Consider the following 10,974-nt stretch of genomic DNA (forward strand, 5'->3'; position numbering starts at 1 on the left):
AAATTTTTTTAAATATTTATTTATTTATTATGTATACAATATTCTGTGTGTATGCCTGAAGGCCTGAAGAGGGCGCCAGACCTCTTTACAGATGGTTGTGAGCCACCATATGGTTGCTGGGAATTGAACTCAGGACCTTTGGAAGAGCTGGCAATGCTCTTAACCACTGAGCCATCTCTCCAGCCCTTCTTTTCTTTTTTTTAAGATACTCTGTGTGTATGCCTGAAGGCCTGAAGAGGGCGCCAGACCTCTTTACAGATGGTTGTGAGCCACCATATGGTTGCTGGGAATTGAACTCAGGACCTTTGGAAGAGCTGGCAATGCTCTTAACCACTGAGCCATCTCTCCAGCCCTTCTTTTCTTTTTTTTAAGATACAAACTAAGTCACATTTCCTCCTCAAACGCCTCCAAACTCATTAGAAGAAAATACAGCTCCTGTCATGACCTCTTAAGGGCCTGTAGGATCCAGCCCCTCCCTGTTTCCCAGGTCTCATCTTCCATTCTTTCATCCCACACTTCCGGGTTACCAGGCGTCTGCCTCAAGCCTCAAGGTTGCTCTCACTCAGGACATTTGCACCTTTGCATCTATTTCATTTTGTCTCTTGTGCAAGGAATGTTGTGGACCCAAATCTCTGCAGGGTTCTCTCGTCCTTAAGTCTCAGCTCACAAGTCAGAAAGAACTCTCCTTCGTGCGTCTGAAATACCCTGACTTCATTCCCTATCATCTTACTTGTTTTGTTTCCCTGAACTGGTAGCATTTTGTAATTCTGTGTTTCTGTCACGGTCTTGGCCTTTCAAACTATGCCCCCCCCGCCCCCGACGGCCACAGGTCTTACTAATGGTGCAACTGCAGTGTGGCTCGTGCAGCCTAGGGACTGGAATGCCATGTGCTGCCAGTGTAGAACACGGCAGATTTTAAGCCTTACTATTAGAAAGTGCCAACCAGAGAACTAAGAATGGTTTCTGCAGCTGGCAGTGCCATTTGCACTGGACAGCACTGCTCTAGATCACAGGGAATCTGTTTTGTGCGCACCTCTCCTCTCTACACCTACCACAATGCTTGGCACTAGCAAGAGCAAAGACTTAGCCCAAATTTCTATGCTCCTAAACGCCCCCAGGCTCACCTTTCAGCCCATGTTTGAGGCAATGCTCCATCACTACAAAGAACTGCTGCAGGGGGGCGTGGTCTGCATCCAGACTGCGTCCCAGGCTAAGGGCAGACTGGAGTAAGACCTTAATGCTGAGCTTCATCATGTGCATCAGGTTGGCACGCTCCTCCATCATCTGGCCCTTGGAAGCTGCGGGCACAAGCAAGGACAGATTCGTTAGTGGGCTGAGAGGGATGTGGAGGTGAGAGGGGTCAGTGGCGCGGCAGAGGACCAGGGGCTTGTTCAGGGTGAGGACGCACTGGCGGGAGGGTATCCAGGACTCGTAGTCAAATCGCAGTCCATCTCTGCTGGCCACAGCTCCTAAGCAAGCCACCTGGGCTTTGTGTGGAATCAGAGACTGATGCTTCCTCGCGTTGCTAGAGCGATGGCTCTAGTAAGGCTCGCCGCGATTGGTTTCTTCCCCGACCAATGAAAGGACGCAAAGTCTAGGCTGCCTTGCCCCCAAGCTAGGAGGCATACAGAGGAAGCGCCCCGCCTTCGACCACTCCTATTGGACAAAGCCAGCTCAGAGCCAGCCACAGAGGAGGACAGCCATTTTTTACTGTCTGACCTTAGACCGAGTAGGAAAGACACTTGCCTCACCGGGATTCGGAATGTCCTTATATCCTACTGTGCATGCCTTCAGGAAAGCGCCCTCCCTTCCTTTCTAGACCCCGCGCCTTCGTCCACGACGTGTGGCCAGTCTATGTTTTGCACCCATTTTAAAAAGTTCGTTAGAAGTACGTTCATTTCTACTATATTCGTCTTGTCATTTTGTTTGGAGAGTTAAGAATCCGTCTACAGTTGGTATGGGACAGCTAGAACAAGTGCTTAAAAAATGTTCGCTTAGCCGCTTAGCCGGGCGGTAGTGGCGCACGCCTTTAATCCCAGCACTCGGGAGGCAGAGGCAGGTGGATCTCTGTGAGTTCAAGGCCAGCCTGGACTACAGGAGCTAGTTCCAGGATAGGAACCAAAAAGCTACGGAGAAACTCTGTCTCGAAAATCCAAGAAAAAAAAAAAGTTCGCTTAAGCCCACAAAAACGACATGCTAGAGTTTGAAAAGTTTAGACTCCAGGACTGGAGAGATGGCTCTGTGGTTATGAACATGTACTGCTCTTTCAGAGAACCCAGGCCTACCACCGCCTGTAAGTCCAGCTCCAGGGCATCCTGCGCTGTTTCCTGGACTCTGTAGGCACCTGCTCATACCCACCTTCCCCCATACACACATAATTAAAATTATAAAAACAAATCTTAAAAAAAAATAGAGGGTCTGGAGAGAAGGCTCAGTGGTTAAGAGCACTGACTGTTCTTCCAGAGGACCCGGGTTCAATTCCCAGCACCCACATGGCAGCTCACAACTGTCTGAAGATCCAGTTGCAGGGGAACCGACATCTTCACACCAATGCACATAAAATAAAGTTAAATAAACAATAAAAAATATACACATAAAAAACAAGTAGACTCCAAACTGAAAGCCCCCACAGGAGTACTAGCTGCAGGGTGAAGAGGTCTCCCCGTGGTGTGTTCCTGCCTTTCTGCCTGCACCATCCTTCAGTCTTGTCCACTGGTGCAGAAAGATGGTGTGGCAGCGTGTTTCTGAATCCCAGCGCATGGAAGGTGGAGGTGTGTGTGTGTGGGGGGGGGGTCAGAGCCCCAGACCAGTCTTGTCTACATAGCAAGTTTGAGGCCAGATTGGACTACATGAGACTCTGTCTCAAAAAGCAAAGAAAACCAAACATAGCTGTTTACACCATGACCTGAGGAGACAGACACACGAGATAACTTCTTCCAGAGTGTTTGCCACTATGCTTTCAGCTCTTGGCTCAGCTTGCCTCTTGCCCCGGCCCTGTGAAGAGCTAAGACTCCACCCTGCCCGATCTAAGTTAAGTGTGAATTAAAGACCCCCATAGGTGCTGTTATTCCTTCAGACAACTCGCTCTAAGATGCAAGTGGTGCCTTTCTGTACATCCAGTGTGTGTGAAAACAGGGTGTTGGGAACGGAGAGCTGTGTGCAAAGATTCAACAGTACATATGTGTACTCACACACATAACCATGTGTAAGAAAACTCCCAACTAAAACAAGACAACTATGCACTTGAGCCCATGTGGGATATTGTAAAACAAATATTCAAAGCACAGCACCCACAGCATCCCATGTAATTTCTTTTTCTTTTCCTTCCTTTTTTTTTTTTTTTTTTTTTTTTTTTAAAGACAGGGTTTCTCTGTGGAGTCTGTCCTGGAACTGGCCTTGAACTCAGAGATCAGCCCACCTCTGCCTCCTGAGTGCTGGGATTAAAGGCTTGTGCCACCACCACCCAACTCGTTCCTCTCTTTAATGTTGTTCTGCTACCAGGCTGGAGAGATGGCTCAGAGGTTGAGAGCACTGGTTGCTCTTCCAGAGGTCCTGAGTTCAAATTCCAGCAACCATATGGTGGCTCACAACCATCTATAATGAAATCTGGTGCCCTCTCCTGGTGTGCAGACAGAACACTGTATACATAATAAATAAAATAAATCTTAAAAAAGAAAAAAGTTCGGCTGCCATTCAACTTCTACCACTGAGTACCCGTGGCAATAGTGACAGAGAGGGTATCAGGGAGCCTGGCCTGAAGTGCTGGCCACTGTCTTGTCCCTGTTTCTCCTCACCTTTGGTAGAGTGTGTGGCTTAAGAGCTGATGGTTTAAACATGGCTGACCTGTGGAGATACATACACCCAAACCAGCAGTTCCTCCAACTGTGACCCTTAAGAAGCCATGCTCATATTTTGCCACATTCTGTGACTGTTATTACTTAATACTTTCATTGAAGTGGCTAATTTCAAAACCCGACATTATGACACTTTACAGAAGACGTCACCTAAAGAGAGAGGTAGCCTTGTGCTGTGACTAGAAGCGAAGCATAGGCTTGAGAGAGATACTGTCTGCGTTCAAGTTTCCCTTTTAAAGGGTGGGATAGCAGGACCAGCAGGATGCTTTGTGGGTAAAGGTGTGAGCTGCCAGGCCTGAGCTCAGTAACCAACCCACAAGATGGAAGGAGCAAAGAATCCCGAAAGGCCATCCTCTGACTTCCACATGCATATCTCTCTCTCTCTGTCTCTCTGTCTCTCTCTCTCTCTCTCTCTCTCTCTCTCTCTCTCTCTCTCTCACACACACACACACACACACACACACTAAATAAAATGTAATAGAATGGATGGGTAAGTATCACCTGGCTCCCCCATACAATTCTAAAGCCCACACAAACACACAAATCTGGGCCAGGACAAAGCGCCAGTGTCGATCCTCCCTTCCTATAGAGAAGCTTCACTGGTGGGTGACAGTCTCCTCCTCTGCGGCTTGACTAGTGTGCTGCAGAGGGCTCAGAGGGGCTTTGTCCCTGCTCTTCCTGGCCACTCATGGTTGCAGTGAAGTTGAGGAGTGTGAGGGAGAAGTTTCAAAGTTTTTGCGAAGGCAGACAGACAGGGATCCCACATGAGGCTCCAAGTGCCCTGCCAATGCTCCCCGGCCCCATTGTTAGTTCCCACGGCGGCTGCAGCCTGCCTCAGCCGCTGAGGTAATTACGGCATCATTTGTCACTAGGTGTCTTCCACCGTCAGCTAAGTGACAAGTGCACCCATTAAAAGCATCCATCAGGCACACTTCTTTCTGTCTCTTACATCTCTCTTGCTTCTCTTGTCTCTTGCCTCTCCTCTTCCATGTTGTTTGTCTGCCTCTCTCGTCCACACTCTGAGACAGCCTTTTGCTCTCTTGCTCGTTCACTCTCTTCCTCCCCCAATAAACCTCTTGCACTAACTCTGCTGCACCTGGAGTTTTACTTAGTGGCAATACCTTGGCAGGGGCCACCAAAGGCGCCCACTTCACCTTTCCTTTTGATCCTTTCACCCCGGCCACTTCATCATAAAACACACTTCATTCAGAGCTATAGAGCTGGCCCAGTTCATTAAGAGTGTGTGCTGGTCTTAAAGATGATCCCAGGGGCTGGAGAGATGCCTCAGTGGTTATGAGCACTGACTGTTCTTTTAGAGGTCCTGAGTTCAATTCCCAGCAACCACGTGGTGGCTCACAACCACCTATAATGAGATCTGGTGCCCTCTTCTGGTCTATAGGCAGGATACTAAATAAATAAATAAATAATCTTAAAAAAAAAAAAAAAAAAAACCTAAGATGATCCCAGCATAAGGAGACTCACTCCAGCTCCAGGGGATCTTGTGCCCTCTTCTGGCCTCTACAAGTACCTACACTTATGGTGTGAACATAAATTTACCCAGGCATGAGTTGCGCACACACACACACACACACAATTAAGTAACTCCTCCCACACAAATTCAATGAAAAGTATTACTGTATAATTTATTTTGGGGGGGATGGGAATGACAGGAGTCTCACTATGCAGGAAAAGCTATCCTCAAACTTATGGTAATTCTCCTGCATCAGTCTCGCTAGTGCTAGGATTACAGGAGTGAGACATGACAGCTCACTGAAAAGAATTATCATCAACTCCAAGCAGGTTCTGTAAACTTTGCCCTTTGGTCCCAGTGGCTGCATTGAATCCACACCCATGAAGCCAGCCCTATCACCGTCACAGCTACTGTGGAGCTGGAGTTAAGGGGGCAATGGTAGGAATACAGCTCTAACACTAGTGTGGCATTCAGTAAGCACAGTGTTGTCTACGCTTTACGTCATTGCAGTAAAGGAAAACAGGGCCTTTCCAGGTACGCACTTGTTACGAGTCTGGGGCCCAGGCATGCTTTATCTGTCAATGAACAGTGTGACCTGTATAACAAGGCTTCAGTCAATGACTGATCAAGGACAAGCTCACAAGGGGACAGAAGAATTCCCAGAGCCTGTGACCCTGCAGTTGTGTTGCAGGATCTTTGATCACACTGTGGACCCTGAGATTGTATTAAATAAAATCAGCAATAGGTTGAGAGCAGGAGCAAGCAACCAGTTGATTAGAAGTAACCAAAGAATATGAGAGAAAGTTGGGAAGTTGGAGAAAGAGAGGCACAAAAGAAGGGAGGGACATCAGGTTGGAGGAGGTTTGTTTTTAGGCAGAGTAGGAGAGGGTCTCTCTTTTTTTTTTATTTTTTATTTTTTTCCGAGACAAGGTTTCTGACCAGGCTGGTCTCGAACTCACAGAGATCTGCCTGCTCTCAAACTCACAGAGATCAGCCTGCTTCTGCCTCCCAAGTGCTGGGATTAAAGGCGTGCGCCACTACCGCCTGGCTGCTAGGGTCTCTTTTTGGGATGACTGCAGAGGAGAAAGATCACCCAGCTGTTTTCTCTGCCTCTCTGAGCTAGCAGGCTTTTACCCCAGCATCTGGCTCTGAATTTTTTTTTTTTTTGGTAAAATAAAAGGATAGAGACTAGACAAAACGTTTGTCTCCCTACAGGGAGATGACTGAAGCAGCAGTAGGAAGAGAAGACTCTCCTGGCCTGCGGCCTCAGCAGCGAGGTGGCTGAGGCAGCTCTGGAGACAGTCAGCAGGATCAGGTGAGGCTGCTGTGCAGCAGAAATAAAAAAACAACACTTGTAAAACTGCATTCCTCATGCACTATGGGACAGCCCTGTAAACAAACCTGTTGTACTGACAGAGGTACAGAGTACAGCCCACACATTCAAGGATCCTCACAAAAATCTGGTACAGAGAAGTCATGGTTACTGGCTTCCCTTTCATCATTATTGTAGTATGTATGCCTTCCACATTTAACTACAGTTAACTGGGACATGTGATGGACCGGCCTGATTCCATTTTAAGATTAAAAACCATCTTGTTACGAGGTCAAAATAAGTTCATTCTTGTTTTCTGTGAAAATGCGACTGACCACGTCTTGAGCCATTTTCTGGAATTTGACACATTCCACACCTTATACCCTGACCTCCACTCTGATAAGATAGGATATTCTGCCAAATAGTCTTGAGGTCTTCTGCCAAGTTCCTATATAAACAAAAACCTTTGGAAAATCTCTAGCCTTGCAATTTTGGGGCTAATATAAACCCCACCCTCTCCTATGTTTGATATTATTTTCTTAAACCCCACTTTAGGGAAATAGCCCTGTCTGACAGAAAATAAAGCTTGCATAATTTGAATAACGAATTTGGGTAATGGTCTTTATTCTTGTTCAGTGGGATTAACAAATGTTACCCATAGGGTGGGGGGCATATTCTAGAAGAAGGCATTATGAACACAAGTGATAGCTCCCTGTGCACGGTTTCCTGAAGATTTTCCAGTGGGACAAGACAAGGAGGTAGAAGAGTGATAGTCATGATCCTGACTATCAGGTATAAGCCTATTAGGTATAAGCTAATGTACCTTAGTTAAAACACACACACACACACACACACACCCATATATACATTGAGGGGGTTTGTGTGTATGCCACAGCACACACACAGTAGGCGGAGATCAACTTGTAAGAGTCCCTTCTCTCCTTCTACCATGTGGATCCTGGGGATTCAACTCAGGCCATTGAACTTGGAGGTAAGCACTTTTACCTACTGAGCCATCCTGCCGACCTATTTTTATATTTTAAATTGCAGCAGCGATTGTGCACATTTAAGGGGTACACTGACATTTTAGTTTATGTGTGTTTGTAATGATCATCAGGGAGACTGGCATAACTATCACCTCAGCTTCCCTTTGTCTGTGTGGGGAACATTTAAAACCTCTCCATTAGCTGCTAGAAAATATTTAACAGTTGTTGCAGACATTAGCTATTCCAACTATGCTGCAGAACTCCAGAAACCCTTCCTCCTACCCAGTTCTACTCTGAATTCATTAACCAGCCCCTATCTATCCTCACCAAGCTTCCTGAAACTTTGGGGACTGTGGTCTGTTCTCTATTTATCTTTGCTTTTAGCCAAAGGCTTAAGTAAAAACCAAAACCAAACAACTTTAAATAGACAAATGATAAGGTATTGATATAAAGAAATAAAATATTTTTGATTAGGTATATAATGTGTGTTCTAAGCTGTTGTTATAAGAATCAAAGAACAACAACAACAAAACAAAAAACCAGGGCTGGTGAGGTGGCTCAGAGGGGAAAGGCTCTTGTCAAGGCTGGTGATCTGAGGTCTACCCACACAGCAGGAGAGAACTGACTCCCGAAAGGCATCCTCTGACCTCCACAAGTAAGCCGGGGCGCGCATGGTAATAAAAAGTAAAAAATAGGGTTGGATAGGTGAAGAAAGGGTTGCCTTACAAACACGAAGACCTGACTTCGGAGCCCGAGCGTTAAACACTGGGCATGGCACATCCGCCAGCATTCCCTGACTTCAGAGGCCCAGCCTTAAACAACGGGCACAGTGGCATCTGCTAGCATTCCCAGTGCTGGCAGAGCCTGGAGGGTCTCGCTGGACAGTGTGGCCAATTGGTGAGCCAGGTTTAGTGAGAGACCTTGTCTCAAAAATAAGGTGGAGCTGGGCGTTGGTGGCACACGCCTTTAATCCCAGCACTGGGAGGCAGAGGCAGGCGGATCTCTGTGAGTTCGAGGCCAGCCTGGTCTACAAGAGCTAGTTCCAGGACAGGCTCCAAAGCTACAGAGAAACCCTGTCTCGAAAAACCAAAAAAAAAAAAGAAATCAAAAATAAGGTGGATTAAATAGTTGAGGAAGATACCCAACATGGACCTCTGGTCTTCAAGTGCACAAACAGTACGAACACATCTGAACCCATATTCACACAAAAAAAGTGAAGGTTATAAAGCAGAAAAGTTACAGTAGTAAATCAAGGTTAATATATTACCAAGGAACGAAGTGTGGTTTTTTGTTTGTTTGTTTTAAAATAAACTTTAGGTAACAAAGTCGACTGTACACACAAAGACTCAGGCATTTAAAGTTAACACTCATTCTATCACAGCAACTTGAAGACTGCATGGTGAAGCATCATTATTTATTATTTATTTTGATATAGGGGCTCACTATGTAGAGCAGGGCGGGTCTCTAACTCACAGAGAGCCACCTGCCTTTGCCTCCCCTGTGGCAGGATAAAAGTAGAGCAACACAACGCCTGAAACCATGGCTATCTTTTATACTGTATTTTTAGGTAGGTCTAGAAACACACACACACCACTGCATTAAAATTAGCACAGTACCGAGTACAGTAACACACTGTGCGGGCAGTATGGACCTGCATCGCCATGTCCAGAAGTCAAAAATAAAATAATCATCTGTTTTTACTGGTATGCTGAAATTCTAATCTAGTTCTGAATCTAAGAGCTGAACTCGGCTTTACAAGGTAGTTGATTAAAAAGAAAAAAAAAATCCTCATTTCATAGGTTGGGAAATGCGTGTAGGAGGGGTGATGGCTTGTTCACGTCCCACAGGGCGGTGGGTGGCGGTGTATAAAGGGAACCAAAACCTCCTGACTCTGACTCGCCGCTCTCACTAACTTTGGAATACGGTGTCAACCTCAGTCGCAGGTGCACAACCGGCTAGTGGCCGGTCTGTTAACAGGGGACCAACAACAGACTTCGTTTCTCAAGTATGCAAAACATAAACACAGGTGACTTTCCGCCCGAGTCTCTCATTCAATCCTCTTATTTTAAGTCAATTCGTGGTCACGATGCCGCTGCTCTGGGGTTCACAAAGACAAACGCAAGGTGGGAGGGCAGTCCCCGGCCGCAGCTACCCTGTCTCGCTTCTTCTGCTGGGTCGGACCATAGACAGAACCCCGCCCCCCGCGGAACAGGTCGGCGGGGCAGCTCGTCCAACTCTAGGGCTCCCCTACCCCTGTAGCAGCCCCAGCCCGCGGGACCCCGGCCTACCTGCGCGCTCCCCACCGCCGCCGCCGCCGCCAGCGCCGTCTCCGAGCCCCGCGGCCGCGCGCAGCGCGCTCCCGCAGCTGGCCGACAGGTTCCCGGTGGCTCGGCGCGCTAGCGTCAGGATGGGCGCCGACCAGCTGTCAGCCGCTCGGGGCCGCGCCGCGCTCCGCAGCTCGCCGTGGCTCGGCAGCTGGCTCCGGTCCACGATCTCGAACTCTTCCCCAGACTCTCGGTCTGCCTCGGGCCCCGGCTGCGGCCCGGGCTCCTGCTCCGGCCCCGACTCGTGCCCCGCCAGGCGGCACTCTCCGCGGGCGGCCATGATGGCCGGTCACGTGACCCGCCGCTAGCCTGGCTGGCGGCCTCGCGCTGCTCCCCGCGACCTCTTCCCTCCCTCTCTGTTCCTGCTCGCCTGGGCTTGCTCTCCTGGAGTATCGCTAGGGGGAAATACGACTCCTCAGAAACGCCGGTGATCCCCAGCCGGGAGTACCTGAAAGTTCCTTTTGAACTTTCTGCTTCCTAGAACTTGGGATTCGCCTTAGTTTAGCGGTCTGGCAACCCCCTTGGTCCTTGTGACACCACTTCCTCTTCTGAACTTTCATTTCATGACAACTTTTTTTCCATTTGAGAGACACAATGTCACTGTTGGAGTTTTATTTGTTGTTGATGTTGTTTTCCAGACAAACCCTCTTTTTGCCCAGGCTGGCCTCAAAATAGGCCTTGGAGCTGGGCAGTGGTGGTGCCTGCCTTTAATTCCAGCACTTGGGAAGCAGAGGCAGGCAGATCTCTGAGTTTGAGGCTAGCCCGGTCTACAGAGCGAGTTCCAGGATAGCCAGGGCTACACAGAGAAACCCTGTCAAGCAACGTGTGCTTGACTATGGGTTGTTTTTTTGGGGGGGGGGAGGGCTGGGGAGTCGGGGCAGTTCTGGTAATTGAACCTTAGACTCACACATGCTAATCAAGATCTCTACCACTGAGCTGCGTTCCACCCCCAGCACACACACAACCAACAGGGACATTGAATTTGTGATCTTCCTGCTTCCATCTCTCAAGTCCATCTTGACAGCAC

General features: G+C 48.1%; 1 protein-coding gene across 1 annotated transcript in view; it reads right to left on the minus strand.

Moving 5' to 3' along the window:
• Rufy1 (RUN and FYVE domain containing 1) overlaps positions 1–10,371 on the minus strand; it is a 47,796-nt gene extending 37,425 nt beyond the window's left edge. The window contains exons 1-2 of the mRNA XM_050158462.1: positions 9,912–10,371; positions 1,125–1,298 (exon numbers count right to left, since the gene is read on the minus strand). Of these exons, the coding sequence (XP_050014419.1) occupies positions 1,125–1,298; positions 9,912–10,227 (490 nt within the window). The 5' untranslated portion in view covers positions 10,228–10,371. The remainder of the gene's footprint in view (positions 1–1,124; positions 1,299–9,911) is intronic.
• Positions 10,372–10,974: the final 603 nt, after the last annotated feature.

This window comes from Alexandromys fortis, unplaced genomic scaffold (assembly GCF_014885135.2).
Source record: "Alexandromys fortis isolate MF-2015 unplaced genomic scaffold, M_Fortis_MF-2015_v1.1 scaffold_99, whole genome shotgun sequence".
In the NCBI taxonomy this organism is placed as follows: Eukaryota; Metazoa; Chordata; class Mammalia; order Rodentia; family Cricetidae; genus Alexandromys; species Alexandromys fortis.